The sequence below is a fragment of the Onychomys torridus genome, unplaced genomic scaffold, assembly GCF_903995425.1.
Source record: "Onychomys torridus unplaced genomic scaffold, mOncTor1.1, whole genome shotgun sequence".
NCBI lineage: Eukaryota > Metazoa > Chordata > Mammalia > Rodentia > Cricetidae > Onychomys > Onychomys torridus.
The window spans coordinates 1-15,695 of record NW_023413079.1 but is presented as its reverse complement, the minus strand read 5'-3'; the positions used below and the strand labels follow the sequence as shown (position 1 = coordinate 15,695).

General features: G+C 40.5%; 1 protein-coding gene across 1 annotated transcript; it reads right to left on the bottom strand.

The window, feature by feature from the left end:
* Window positions 1–8,077: 8,077 nt before the first annotated feature.
* LOC118576134 (elongin-B-like) lies at window positions 8,078–8,356 on the bottom strand. The gene has a single exon (XM_036176506.1). It carries the CDS (start codon window positions 8,354–8,356, stop codon window positions 8,078–8,080), a length of 279 nt encoding a protein of 92 aa, XP_036032399.1.
* Window positions 8,357–15,695: the final 7,339 nt, after the last annotated feature.

The window sequence follows — 15,695 nt, the reverse complement described above, 5'->3', positions numbered from 1 at the left end:
TTACTTAGAAACTCTAAAGAGCAAAGCAAGAATGTGGATCTTTTCTCAACATTGCTTAATGGCTTTACATACTTCCTAGAACAATCCATTTTGAAGACTCATTTAGGTCAATTGAAAACTCAGCAAAAAAAAATAAAACAAACAACATATTAGGACAGAAACCCATATGTCCATGATGTAGACTATATACCATTTTCTCCTACAAGACTATAGTGATGATTTTCACATTTGTTTGTTATGTTTGTTTGTTTGTTTTTTGAGACAGTATTTCTCTGTGTGGCTCTGGGTGTTCTGAAAGTCATTCTTTAGAGCAGGCTGGCTCCAAACTCAGAGATACAACTTCTTTTGCCTCCCAACTGCTGTGATCTAGGCTATGTGCCACCACTCCCCAGGGATGGGAGGATATTTAAATTTTTTTACTCTTTATTCAATGAGTTTTTCCTGCATATATGTCTGTGTGAAGGTGTTGGGTTTCCTGAAACTGGAGTTATAGGCAGTTGTGAACTGCATATGGGTGCTGGGAATTGAACCCAGACCCTCTGGAAAAGCAGCCAGTGCTTCTACCCACTGAACCTTTTCTCCAGCTCTAACACAATGGTTTATTAGATGTCATTCTGTTCCAACACAACACAGCTAGGAACTGACTAAATATCCCAATGTTAGAATGCTACATCATAATGGGTTCAGAGCAAGTACTGATGGACTTAATGTTTGAGAAGTGGTGTATAAAATGTTCTATTTAATTAGTGTATATATGATTTGTTCATGTGATCTGGAGGACTTTCGTGATATTGTTTGCTTTCCATAAATTCATGTATACCATTCTATCTTAAATTTATTTAAAAAACATTGTTTTCTATATGTGTCCCTGACTAATGTGATGAAAGTATGTAGCTGCCCACCAACTGGTTTTGTGCTTCCTTCTCCGAATTGCAGGGCAAAGTGTCAGCGTTGCACAGGAAATGAAATAGAGTGTGTGTTAAATTTTGAAAATTCAAAAGCTCTTTAAGGACTCAGTGGTGAAAGCACCTGCCACTAAGGCTGATGACAGCAGTCCTGCAAGCTGTCCTCTGACTTCTAGAGGAGCCAGCACATGTGCATATATATGTGCAAATCAATGAGTGAAAAATCTAATAAGATTTGAATCTCACTATTTAATTTTCTCTGACTTGGAACTCTATTTAGATCTTGTATTCTACAACAGATATGTGCCCTGCCTTTGCCACCTGAGCACTGTTTTTTAAATGTCTGGACCACGATGCCTAGCATAATAACATTTTAAAAGCACTTTTAATAAATTTTGAAGTCAAATATACTTGTTATGTTCAAATACTGATGGTATGAGAAAATGGAGTGTTTTAAGGGGCAGGGGGTCTGAGATAGACAGTCTTTTAGGTGAGAGCCTTACATATTAAAACAACCAGCATGGTGAGGTTCTAAAGAGAACATTTTAGTTCATAAGACAAAACAAGATTCCCCTTAGTTCCCAAGAGATTGAAGAGACCCTGTGCCAAAAGGCAGCAGACTTCCTTAATACATAGCCGAAAGAACCAACTTGTTTTCAGCCTGTTATCCTGATTCCTGGGTAGCAAGGGGAAAGAGAAACCAGCTGCTGGTGTTGGCTATGAGGTGTGCAGCCTGATCTGAGATACCCACATCTGTTTGAGATGCACAAAAAATAGTATGGATCCTCTGAAGGGCCTGGGGAGTTCAGTAGGTCAGAGCACTTGCTGTGTCAGCAGAAGGACCTGAGTTCAAATTACCAGTACCTACATATTAAGCTGCTCATAGCCACATACACCTGTGACTCAGCACTGGGGAGTAGACACAGGTGGATTCCACCGTTCACTTACCATTCAACGTAGCCACAATGGGAAGTGTAAGGTTCAGATGTGGGACATTCACCAGAGAAAACAGCTGGGATGATGTGCTAAGGTCTGGGGCCCTGTTCCATAGTTAGATACTATTTCAAAAAGGAAACATGGAAAGTGATAGAAAACACTCCATGTCCTCTTGCCTTCGTGTGTGCATGCTCACAGGTGGAAACACAACACAAATGGTATTTTCCAAATTCCACTTTTGGGCTGCAGAAATGGTTAAACTCACTTGCTACACTTTCAGAGGACCAAGGTTCTATTCCCAGTATCCACATGGTGGTTTCCACCCTCTGTAACTCCAGATACAGAGGATCAAATACCTCTTCTGGTTTTTGGTATGCAGACAAAACACCTCTCCATTATAGCACTGCCTACTTCCACCATCAAAAAGGCCCATCACAGCTTTGTGGCTAAATTTAAAGCTTATACAGGTCCTAGTAATGTACTGTATAAGAACATATACATAAGTTAACATTTTGAGGGTATAAAAATACTACAATCCTGGTAATGTATAAAATATGGGGCAAAATTAAGTGATGGCACCAGGCGAAAGAAGAGAAATGTTAAGCACAGTGGTTCAAAATACCCAATTATCCAATTAAAAACTGGGTGCAGATCTAAACAGACTAGTCAACAGAAGAATCTCAAATGGCCAATATATACTAAAGAATTTCCTGTGTCATCAGGAAATGCAATGATTTCTTTCACCTTTGTGATTTTGTGTGTGCTTCTGTCTCTGCACAACATGCATGGGGTGGCCACAGTGACCATAAGTGGGTGGCAGATCCCTCAGAATTGTAGCCAGAGAGGATTGTGAGCCACATTTATGTGCTGGACCTTAACAGCCATCTCTCTGGACCCTGATCTTAGAATTCCTAAAGGATCCTAAAAACCCTGTTTACCCCTGATTCCCTTGAGTTTGGGGATTTCAATTGATCAAACCCTTGTATGATTAGAAGGTGTGACAGTTATATCCAATGTCAAATACCCACAGGCTAAGAATGAGGCCACTTCCAAAACCTCTGTGGACAAGAGGGCAGGAGAAGACTTGTCTCAGACCTAAGATTTTACAACTGTCCTGGAGGGAAGCAATATTCTCTTTCTTGGTTGGCTTTTGGAGAAAGGGTTTCTCTCTGTAGCCCTGGCTGTTCTGGGATTGGCTCTGGAGACTAAGTTAGCCTTCAGTTAAGAGAGCTGCATGCCGCTGCTTCCCCAGTGATGGAATTAAAGGTGTGCACCACCATTACCCCTGCCTTCTGTCTCCTTATTCTTTAATGTACATGTTCCTCACTGTAATAAGCCCCTAATATCCATGAACATGTTAAAAAGACAGGAAACCTACAGTTGTGGGTGTGGATAAATACACCAGCCTGTCCAGACAAGGTGGACACCTTTTGGTCCCTGAAACCACCCATCTTGTCTAGAGTTGATCTCCAGACATATCACTGAAACATAAAATTCCTGGAGTCTTTTCTTTTACCAGGACTCAGTAAGATGGTTGCATGAATTAGCCTCAGGGTTTTGTTTAGATTGCATAATATTTAAAGGTTCCATTTGTTTTCTGCAAGAGTGTAGTATTCAGTGATCTCTAGTCACAAGGCCATAGAACACATTTCTAGTCTTTAGAATCCATTGGAATCTTTTTGTTAAGAGTTTTGTTATTTTTTTCTAGTTTTTGTTTTTTTCATTTCAGTTTTTATTTTTTGAAACAGGGTCTCCCTGTGTAGTCCTGGTTGACCTGATACTCACAAAATAGATTGCCAGGCTGGCCTCAACCTCACAGAATTCCACCTGCTTCTGCCTCCCGAGTGCTGGGATTAAAGGTTTGCACCACAAGCCCAGCTTTGCTATCACTTTGAGACAGACTCACACTGCACTGGCACTTAGTATCTAGCCCTATTTGGCTTCTAACTCACAGCAATCCTCCCTCCTCAGCCTTCAGAACACTGAGTGTATAGGCATTAGCCACCACACCTGCCTTCAGTGATGGGTTCCTACAGATGGGGATTTGCTGTTACAGGGGAGAGTGACCTTTGAGGACATCACTGTGAACTTCACCCCAGAGGAGTGGCAGGGCTTGAAGCCTGAGCACAGACACTTGTATAAAGATGTGATATTGGAGAACCACAGCACCCTGACCTCTGTGGGTGAGGAGGGCTTTAGGACTGAGGAGGGGGGTGATGGCCTGAATTCTGAAATATACAAGGACGTTTTTCAGGTTGAGCAGATTTGTTTCTGGTCAACTTTTCACTGTAGGGGTATCCTATGTCAGTCAGGATTAGGATGAAGCAAGAGAGGAGTGTGGTGCCAAATTTTTGATTTCCTTATTGCTTTGTTTATGTGTGTTGTGTCTATGTCTGTTTGATGTGTATACCTGTATGTGTGTGTGTGAATGTGGGCATGTTCATGTCATGGCATGCCAGGTGGAGGTCAGAGGACATTTGGAGGTTCAGCCTCATTTCACCCTTTGACTGTATTGGAGACCAGGTCTCTCATTCACTCATGAATACAACTGACTAGCTGGTCCAGGAGCCTTTGGGATTCTGCAGTCTCTATTTTGCTGACATTACAGAAGTGTCTCTGCCGTGCCAATTTATACCTGAGTCCTGGGGATTCAAACTGAGGTCCTAACACTCTCATAGCCAGGACTTTACCCACAAGCCATCATCACATGGTCCAGTTGTTGTTTTTGTTTAAAGATTATTTTTCTAAATTTAGTGTGTGTGTGTGTGTGTGTGTGTGTGTGTGTGTGTGTGTGTGTGTGATATGTATTCAGGAGGTCACTAAAGTTGTAAGAGGCCATCAGATCCCCTGAATCTGAGGTCGTAAGAAATTATGAGCAACTAGAAGTAGGTGCTTGCAGCCTAACTGGGGTCCTCTGGAGGGGCAGCAGGAGATCTTAACTGCTGGGCCACCTGTCCTGATGTGATTTCTTTTATCTTTAAATGTGTGTGTCTGTGTGTCAGCATGTTCATGTAAGTCCAGAAGAGGGCATGTCTCCAGCCCCTGACCAGTGCTTCTGGCAGTTCATCCCTGACAGCCAACCAACTTGGTTGAAATAGCTGACCAGACACTTCCTCAGGGAGGCTAGACTAAGTCCAATTCCCTGAGACCAGAATGTCCCCACTTGGTGATTTCTAGCATCTTCATCTCAAGTCACAAGAGTGGAAATTTTGGATAGAACATTTCTGTCTAATTCATTTCAGCAAAAGAACACGATATTGAAAGGCAGATTCACATGTCCAGGAATATGGAGAAGGGTCTCAAGAGATGAGTTGTATCTTTACAATAGAAAACATCTACTAAAGAAAAAAGGCACTGCACATGAAAATGCGTTTCTCCAAAGCAATGATGATGTTCCTTCAAGGATAAGACTCTCAGAATATGATCTACTTTGAAGGCATTTGAGAGATTGTCTTAATAGGAAGCCTTGCATAAAAAACAATTCTTATGAGTGAAAATAATCTGTTGGCCCTAATTCAGGCAAATGTATAAGATAGCATTTTGAATGTTACTCAGTTTGAAGCCACACATTCAGAGACATTTGGGGATCCAAAATAGAAAGAAATACTTCAAATGTAATAAATGTGCCAAAGCATTTAAAATGCTGTGGAATGTGAATTAGCCTTAGAAAACTCATCCCAAGAGAACAGTCTGTAAGTGTGATGAGTGTGGAAAAGTCTACAGGCAGAAGATCAATCTCGTCCAACATCAGAAAATTCATACCAAAGAGAAACTCTATAAATGCCAAGCTTGTGGGAAAGCCTTCTTGTGGGTGTCATCTTACAATAATCACTGGAAATGCACAGGGATGAGAAAGCCTATGAGTGCAATGCATGTGGCAAGTCTTCCAAACTGAACTCAACCTTTATTCAACATAAAATCACTCACAAGGAGCAGAAGCCCTACAGATGTAAGGACTGTTTGAAACCTTTTATTTTCAGGTCTGCTCTTGTGAAACACCAGAGAACACACACTGTAGAGAAACTCTCCAGATGTGCGCTGTGGGAAAAGGCTTTTGCCTACAAAGCAAATGCCATCAATAATGAGAGAATCCATGCTGGATTCAGGGCTTATGGGTGTCATCTCTGTGACAGGGCTTTTCTCTAGAGGTTAAACCTTACTCAACATAAAAAAATTCACAATGGAGAAAAATCATGTGAATGTAATAGATGTGGAAAAGCCTTCTCTTGAATTCAAACCTTTGAGTTCATCAGAAAGTTCACTGTCGAGAAATTCTTCAGCAGCAAAGGAGCCTACATAAAAAGCTCTACATTGGGCAAAATCCTTATAAATGCTCTGAGTGTGGGAAAGCCTTTGCTGAGAAGCCATATCTCTATGGACACCAGAAACGATTTCATACTTGATAGGGATTTTGAGCACTTCAAAATTATGGGAAACTTCATTTATAGGATGGTATGGAATAGTCATGCTAAAAACTGACTTCAAAATGGCTACCATTTTGAGGCTGTTACAGAAAACATGGAAGACTTCAACTCACTGAGACTGTATTCTCTTAAGATAGGAGTAGCTCATTCATTCAGAGACATTTGTTTTGTCTTTTGAAAATATGTGTCCTTGTGAATGTATGTTATGGGTTCTAGGTGCTTGGTGTGTGGGGGCCCACAGAGGCTCCCTAGTAAGACCTTACTAAAGGTCAGAGAATCTGAGCTTGCTTTACCCAGCAAGGCTGCAGAGGGGGATAGTTTGGCAACAGGCATGGTTACCAGGTGTTTTGATGGGTTTACATTTGGCTGTACTTTGTGCTTTGATCTTGAAAATAAGAGGTCTTTTGCCTCTCCCCTTGGTAATGTACTAGAAGGTTTGAGTAGTATTATATCTTTATTATAGTGGGTATTTGTTCCACCAGTAACTTGGGGTACCAGCTCCTAGGGCATCGCATCTTGGCTATCTTAAGACATGAAGGGCAGGAGTGCAGAGCTCCTTCTCTGGCAGGGAGAGAGAGAGAGACAGAGAGACAGAGAGAGAGAGAGAGAGAGAGAGAGCCCTGAGTGTGTTCTTCAGGTCTTAAGCTAGCCTTTAATAGAGGTTAGGCTTTGTAATGTTTTAAATTTACATCTCTTGTCAGTATCTGATCATTTATCAGACCAAAGAAAAGTATAAAATTCAAAACAAACAAAATATTTAATGAACAATTGTCATTAATTATTTTTAAAGATTTCAATTTAAGGCTATAAAATTTGAGATCTCTAAGTTTTGATCTTCAGACTCAAATATTAGATAACAGGATATCTAGAAGTACCTGAGAAATAACTGCAGAAAAGCCTAAAGGAGAATACAATTGATGTTTGTTTGTTTGTTTTGTAAGAAAGAAAGTTTAGAATCAGCTGATATTGTAAATGAAAAAAAATGTGAATAACATCTAAGCATGAGGGACTGGAGAGATGAGATGGTTCAGAGGTTAAGAGCATTGGCTGCTCTTCCAGAGGTCCTGAGTTCAATACCCAGCAACCACATGCAGACCCGCAACCATCTATAGTGGGAACTGGTGCCCTCTTCTGAAATAAAGGTGTACATGCAGATAGAGCACTCATACACAAAACAAATTAAAAAAAAATCCAAGCATGACAATTCAAGAGGAAGAACTTGTTTAAAGTATTTAGGTATTTTTATATTTTGTAGGCAGTTTGATACAACATATCTTTAGGCTGTCAGAAACTAGTGTTTGGCAAAAAAAAACCCAAACAAATTTTAAAACAATTTATTTTTTATTGACTGTATTTTGGTTTAATTTCCTAAGGCCTTCAAGGATATTTGAGAAGTAAATAATTCTATTTGTATTTTTGTGCCATTGTATTATTTAGTAAAAATACATTTTAAACTCTTTGATTTTAATTTATTTTATACTTTTAATCCATCCTAAGCCTATATATGTTGTTATTTTACTTTTGTTATGCTATACAAAAATAAAAATGAAAAAAATGTAGTTTCAGTAATAAAAGACAGAGTGCAATTTGTTATTTTGTTAATGTTGCTAGTGTGTTATTGAATGGATACTAATTTAGCCATGTATTTAACCACTTATTAAATACTTTGTAATTTAAGCCAACTTTTTTTTAACAGCCAAGTCGTCTAAATTGAGGGAATTGGTCTCTAGGGGGAATGGCCCGTGGTCCTCACTGCACCGCTTGTTCATTGACACTGCCTCTAGAATCCTATGACATCATCACATCTGGAAGCTAGGGAGGGCTGGAGAAGGTCTCAATGTTCAGGGCCTCAAAGGCATCATCTGCACACAAGGGCAGGCCTACTGTGCCTGGGGCCTGAATCCATGCTGTCTGGCTAGTGAAGCCACACTTGCCCAGAGTTGTTCTGTCCTCAAGGAGCTGGTCATCTTTGTACAGACGCTGCTCTTCTGGAGGCCACTTGGGGATGCCTTGGACAACACTCTTTAGCTGGAACACGGTACATGACTCCCTGGCCTCCATGAAGATGATGGTCTTGTGGAGGCAGATCATGAGAAACACCTGAGGAGGGCAAGCATGTGTCAACATCAGCATGGGGCCACCAGCCTTGCCCTGTTCCCTCTGCTATTATCTTGCCCCCTCCCACTCATCCCTGAGCCCCTCACACCTGCCATAAACTTTGATTTTAAGCAAACTTTCTTTTTACTTATTTTCACTAGGCTTAACCATGAAAACAAATATAGAAGGTCAAAGCTACTTTTTAAAGCGTTCATATTTGTACTTAGAATGACTATATACCTAGTTTTGAGCACATTAAAACGTGATCACTTATAAGGTGATTGATCATTAATTTGTATGTTTTAACTATTTTAACGGTTTACAGCAAGTTAATAGCTTTCATAAGATTAGGATTTTACAGTTTTAGATATACATTTACAAATTATTTATTGTTAACCTGAGAAAACATTTACAGGTACAGGAATTTATCATAAAGAAATCAATTCTAAGCCAAAATATCTTGGAGACTTGTCATTGTTTCTTTAGTCTAAAAGGAAGACAGAATGACTAAGGCTTTTTGTTTGTTCATTTGTTTGTTTTGTTTTATGAGACAGGATTTCTCTGTGTAGTTTTGGTGCCTGTTGTGGATCTCACTCTGTAGAGCAGGCTGGCCTATTACTCACAGAGATCCCCCTGGGTCTGCCTCCCAAGAACTTGGATTAAAGGTCAGCATAACCACTGCCCAGCAAGACTAAGTTTTAACAGTGTTATCACAGTTGGTTTATATCACATGGTCATCTTAAGATGGTAATGAAATTATGTGGTATGTATTTTAACCTTAGTAAAGATGGCTACCTTGCACACTATCTTTTTATCCTCAAGAGGCATCAGCTAAGATGAAGAAAAACTATATGACTGTTATTTAAAAATTTCCATTTTTATGATGTTATAGAAGATCTAATTTTTATACAAGACTTGAATCATATATATATATGATAAATAATCATATATATATATAATAAATAATCATATATATATATATATATTACAGTAAATAAAAATTACCAGTGTGTAGGTCATTTTCCCTTCAGGCTTTTGTTATAAATTTGAAGTTAAATTAAAAAAAAATCTGTAACAGGAGACTTTACAGACATTTTAACCATACCAAATGAACTTATATATCTTGAGATAAGGAGAATATTGAATAGAGAGATACCTCTATTCTCTAGTTGCCAATTTAAACATAACATCAGTTACTATTGAGCCATATGTTTTTCAGGATACCCATATTGACGAGGGTATGCAAACTGGAGATCCAAAACTATCCATTATGATCAGACAACTCTGATTCTTCTAAATACATGCAGCAAACTCTCATTCAAATTTAAATAAAGAGCAAAGTCAGTTTAAATATTTAATGGCTGAGAAACATCTAATTAAAGCTGATTGATTCTAGCAAGTATGACTTCTAAGCAATATCACCTGGGATGGGTTCAAGCTTGAGGAGCAGGTGGAAATTGTGTATAGTATACATATTCTTGTCCTTTTTAAAGTCATCTCTAAGAACATTAAATGCAATCTCTGTGATTCCAGAGAGTGTTTCTCTGTGTTGCCCTGACTGTGGTGGAACTCCCTGCAGGCCAGATTGGCTTCAAACTCACAGAGATTTACCTGCCTTAGATAAGGCATGAACCATGACTGCCTGGTTACTAAAAAAATTTAATTCCTAAATCTGTGGATTTTTAGATGTAGTTTTAGGTATTATACAGAAGGTATCTTTAACAATCTTAAGAGGGAAAATTGTGGATAATTATCTATAGAATCCAATGAAAATGCTAATGTTATTGTAGGTGTGAAACAAATAATTGACCTGTATTTTATTTAGAGTCACAATAAGTTCTATAGGCTCTTTATCAGTAAGAGATTATTTTGAGTTACCCCTTTAGCAATCACATTATTTGATAAATTAATAGTGTGCTCTCTTTTAAATGCTAATTTTTATAGTAAAATTTAACAGAGACCTTTCAGAGAGCAACGTAAAGAACAAGGATAGATCTCTGGGATAAACTGATTAGAGAGTTCCTATGTAAAACCACAATTTTAAATTTTGCTCTTACATGAAAGTCAAGCACTTATTTAAGCATTAACTATATGATCTGATGAAGGTAACATCCTCCATGTGATGCATGAGTAATACCTCTCAAAATTTCAACTACCTTGTATTAGTGCTTTATGTCCTCATTGCAATTGTCTCTACTATAAGTTGGGCTTGTTTTAAATTTTTTATCCCTCAAGGGATCATTGATAATGAGGTTTGTGACATCCCAGAGAGATGTTTATGCAGATCATTTGGACTGGCATTATCGGCAAAATAGAAGCAAGAAAGATGTTAGCAGAAAGGTCACTCATAGACGTTGGTACTACAGTTTAACAGACTGGATAGAATTTGAAGAAACAGCTGATCTGGAAGAACGGTCAAAAAGCCAGTTGTTTGAACAGGTTCATGAAGTGGTTGTCCTCAAATCTCAGGAGGCTTCTAAAGAAAAGGAGTTCCAGAGGGTCCCTGCTGGACCAGCAGGAGCACTTGTGAGTTGTGAAATTTGTCAAGAACAATTTGAACAGTTCTGGGATGAAGAGGAGTAGGCATGGCACTTAAAAAACGCTATTGGAGTAGACAGAAAGATTTAATATCCATCGTGTTATGCGGATTACCAAAATACATCTTCTTTTGATTGGACACCATCTGCCATCAAGACTCCAGTTGAAAACCCTTGGAACATTAGGGTGAACATTGTAAAAAAGGAATCACAAGACCCCTGTAAAAGTCCCAAAGTAAAGGAAGAGCACGTTGATGCCCCACCAGCCTGTTCAGAAGCAAGTGTATCAGCACCCACTGCCATTAAAACAGAAAATGATACAGTTGAGTCAGTTTAAATCAAATGAGAAAATATGGTTTTGTTTTTTAACAAAAGCTGCTTTTGGATTTAGAAAGGCAAGACTTTTTATGTCTATATAGAAATATATGTGTATAAATTCTCTTATCTGTGGCAGGGCCTTCAGCTATCATTTGGTTTATAAACATATTTTAGTATTTGCATTTCCTACTGCCTGCACACTTTCAGGTGCTTGTTGTGTGAAAGTTCTGTAGATGAGTGCAAATTTAACAAAATGAAATTGTATGTGTCAAAATGTACGACTTTCACTTGTGAACTGTAAATTATCAATAAAAATATTTTGGTAAAATAAAACAGTTGGGTTCTCGTCCTCATCCTTGAACAGCTACAACACTCCCCCATCCAAGCCCTCTGAAGTAGCTGTGACACTACATTCTCACATAAGTGTTTGGTACAAGACTCATCTGTGCTCTGAGCTCACACACATCTCCCTCCAGAGGCTGAGGCAGTGTTCATCCTGAGCACAAGGCACTGTTCCTGTCCACAAGGGCAGACCTGGTTCTCGGGTCCACCAAGTCCTCAGGTGACCAGATACCTCCAGGATCAGGATGACAATTGTCTGCCTCAGCACTGTGTTGTCTCTGAACAGTGATGACTGGGTGGGGATATTTCCCGCTAGACACAGCCTAGACACAGCTAGACACCGATGTTGCTTCTGGTATCTGGAGGGTAGAAACTGGGACAGATCTACAATGCACGGAATGGCTCACAACAGCAGATTCTCCTATGCAAATGGCCATGGCCAAGGCCAAGAAGTCTTGGCCTGGACAAAATGGGATCAAATAACCATCAGATTTCCCCGGACTCTGGAGAATTCTTGGCTTGATACAATGCATATTTTAAATTATTGAAGTAAAAAAAATACAGTATCAGGATAGAATATATTTCCCCGAGCATGGAACCTAGGATGCAGAAACAACCATCCAGAACTGTCTGGCCACTGCATACTGAGGAGTCCCAGAATGAGCAGCAGCTTGAGAAGCTCCCACTGGGAGCAGCAACAGCTGGAGCATCAGCTGACCCAGCATCAGCTCTGGTGAGACATGCAGGGCATCCTTACATCACAGGTATCAGATACCCCAGAGAGCAGGCTTGAGCAGCTGGGGTCTGTCCATTTCTACAGTGAGGAAGCCATAGTGAGGAGAGCACACTCAGTCAGAGCGTGTGTGGCAGCTGGACTGGCATTGCTAGAGGCTATGTTTTGCAACCTTGAAGGCAAAGTGGAGATGCCCTGGGAGAGATGAATGGCAGGCAGTGGTGGTGGCTTGAAGATTGGAGCCAGAGGTTTTGGACCCCAGTAACAGAGAAGATCTATCTGCAGGCAGGGGAGGGTGACCCTGCAGGGCACCATGGGTTCCTGCTTGTGAGACAAAGCCTCCAGATAAAGATGCCAGGGGTGCACCCCTGGTGGTCCAGGAAGCAGTTGCCATTCATTCTGAGTGTGTATGCATTCATGGTATACCAAGGTCCTTGTGGAGATGAGGCAGCATCCCCAAGGATGAAGCCTGGTGGAAGCAGTGCTGCAGATGCAAGGGGGACTGCTGTTGGAGAGCCCAGGTATGGAGAGTGCCGCAAAGATTTTATGCACAGGGTCTGACTCCCTGGCAGAGCCTTACGCCAGGATGAATGTCAGGCTACCATAAGGCAGCACACAAGATAAGAGGCCATCAGCAGAGCAGATAGCAAGACCAAGCATGCTGAATTGTAGGGTCATAGGGACAGGGAGGCATCTTGAGCCCATGTAGCATGGGAGATTGAAGGCTCTTGGGCCCCAGGGCTTGGATTGTAAAACTGAATGGGTTGGAGTCAGCAGCCAAATCCATGCAGCCTCTGTTTGCTGGCTGTGAACAAACATAGGGCTCCCTTTAGAGACAGCTTCCTGGTTGTTGCTGGCAGCAGAGATAACTCTTTGGAAGAGGTCTGCAGCTCCTCAGCTATGGTGACACAATCATTGCCCCGGGACAAATTTCTTAGGGCCAGGCTACCAGGCCATAAATTGCCTCTGAAGCCAAGAGGAAAAGTTTTAGAGACTCTTGTGTAAACTGGGATGTTGCATTCAAGGGACCTGCCACAAATTTTTGGTTGTGGGGCTCTTTATATTTAGAACTTTTTGCTTCATATTCATTATGACTCTGACAGCTCCACAGAGATTTCAGGGCAGTAAATGAGCCAGGCCCATATATTGAGATTTCAGTGGAACTTTAAGCCTAGTATCAGAACTGACTGAACTTTTCAGACTTAAGCAATGGAATGCACAAGAGTAGTTCATTGCAATGGGACAGTTTTGGCTATACACACAAACACTGGCACACACACACACACACACACACACACACATCAACTCTGATGAAGACACACTGTTTTATGTAGAAATGTGACTGTTTGTTTAAAAACGAAACTGTTTTTTATAGGAATAGCAGTTTGTTTTCTCTGCTGAGGCTCAAGATGTAGCTTAAAAAATCCAAAGTAAGAGGGGTTTGTTATGTTCCTCGGTCTATAGTTCCCAAACCAAAGTAGGAAGAGAAAGAAGTTTACCTGAGTCTAACCCAGGTTACAGTAGACTAGTGTCAGAAACTAAGCCCTGTTGGCAAAAGGGCTAATGGTGCTGGCTGCTAAGCATGCTAACCCGAGACTCAGCCCTTGCACCCACATAGGGAAGGAGAGAACAACTCTTGCAAATGGTTCTCTTACATACACTCTTCAGCTATGGTGTGCAAGAATATAAGCATATACAAATAAATAGAATTTTTAAAACACCACTCCATAATCATGGCACAGAACACACCATTAAACCAGGAAGTCGGAGGCAGGCTGGATGATCTCTTGAGTTTGAAGGAAGCTTGGTACACATACAGAATTCCAAGACAGCATGGTCTACACAGAAAGACCCTAACTCAAAAATATAAAAGTATAAGGGAAAAATACACAAAACAAAATCTAGAGAAATAGAGACAAACAGAACTTTCCAACTTCTCCAAGACTCTGAAACCAAATGTGGACATATGTTTGCAAGGCGAGGTAACATGTGGAGAGGACATTTAGATCCCAGATGAGAAGAAGATACATGGATCTTGAATTGTTTTTAAGATTTATTTTCATGATGGCTGTGCTAACTCTCTCTCTCTCTCTCTCTCTCTCTCTCTCTCTCTCTCTCTCTCACACACACACACACACACACACACAAACACACACCTTTGATCTCTGTACTAGAGATGGAGGAGGATCTGTAACGTGGAGGTTAGCTGGGTCTACATAGCCAGTAGAAAAATGCAACATATTAGGATAGCTACACAAGAAACTCAACCTGACATTTGTTTTCAATTTCATGTGTGTGGGTTTTGCCTGCCTCTCTGTGCATCACTTACATGCAGTACTCAAGGAGACCACAAGAGGGTGACAGATCAGGTAGAACCATAGCCAGACAGGGTTGATAGCCACCATTTTTTAAGGTGCTGGGACATTAAAAGCAATCTCTCTGGCCCCTGAACTGAGAATACCTAAAGTAACCTAAATAATCTAACATAGAACATGAGGAAAGCTTTAAGGAACTGACACATTTATCCTCAAGGAGACCTCAAGCAGAGAGCAGAGTGAAGTCCTGAGATCCACAGACCCAAGAACTGACAATGTAAAAACAGGTTTTATGCAACACCACACCCTGCTGCCAAAAACATCTTCTTAATATGGGCAGAGCATGACCTAGGGTGGTGATACATGCCTTTTATCCCAGTAAAGTCCCGAGGCAGAACAAGGTGAATCTCTGTGAGTTGGAGGCCAGCCTGGTCTAGAAAGTTAGATCCAGGACAGATACCAAAACTACACAAGGAGAACCTGTCTGGAAAAAATAAAAACAAAAAAACAACAACAAAAAAATATTGGCAGAGCATGCAAGCAGACATCAGAGAAGGAACACACATGTCTCTGCCTTGACCTTGGGGATTAAAATTAATCAAAACCTTGTATGGATGACAGAACGGCAGTTATCTCCAATAGTTAGCATCCCACTCCTCCACTGGCCAACGATGAGGCCACCATGATTGGCCCTGACATCAGATTTTCAAGAAGTTGTTTTGGCCAGAAATGGAGATATTCTCTTTTTATTGGTTGTTTGTTTGTTGATTGTTTTGTTTTGTGGTTTTCAGTACAAGGTTTGCTCTGTCTGGCTCTGGCTCTCCTGGATCTCACTTCTAGTAGCTGGCCTTGAGTGCCTGTTTTTGGACTCCGTGTGTTGAAGATAAGAAAGCCTTGATGAGAATATTCTAAAGAGATACTTGTGCGGCCTTTTCATTGGCTATTATAGAGTTGAGAACAATTACCCCAAAATGGGACTTTTTCCCAAAAAATAATTTTTCCGACTGCGAGATAGTTTACTATGTAGACCATTGCTGCCTTCAAAATCAAAGAGATTCTGACTCCCTGTGGTGTTGGAATCTCCCTTT

Bases quoted from the DNA above. Each gene is read 5' to 3' on its own strand.
- LOC118576134 (XM_036176506.1), bottom strand. From the start codon at position 8,356: ATGATCTGCCTCCACAAGACCATCATCTTCATGGAGGCCAGGGAGTCA.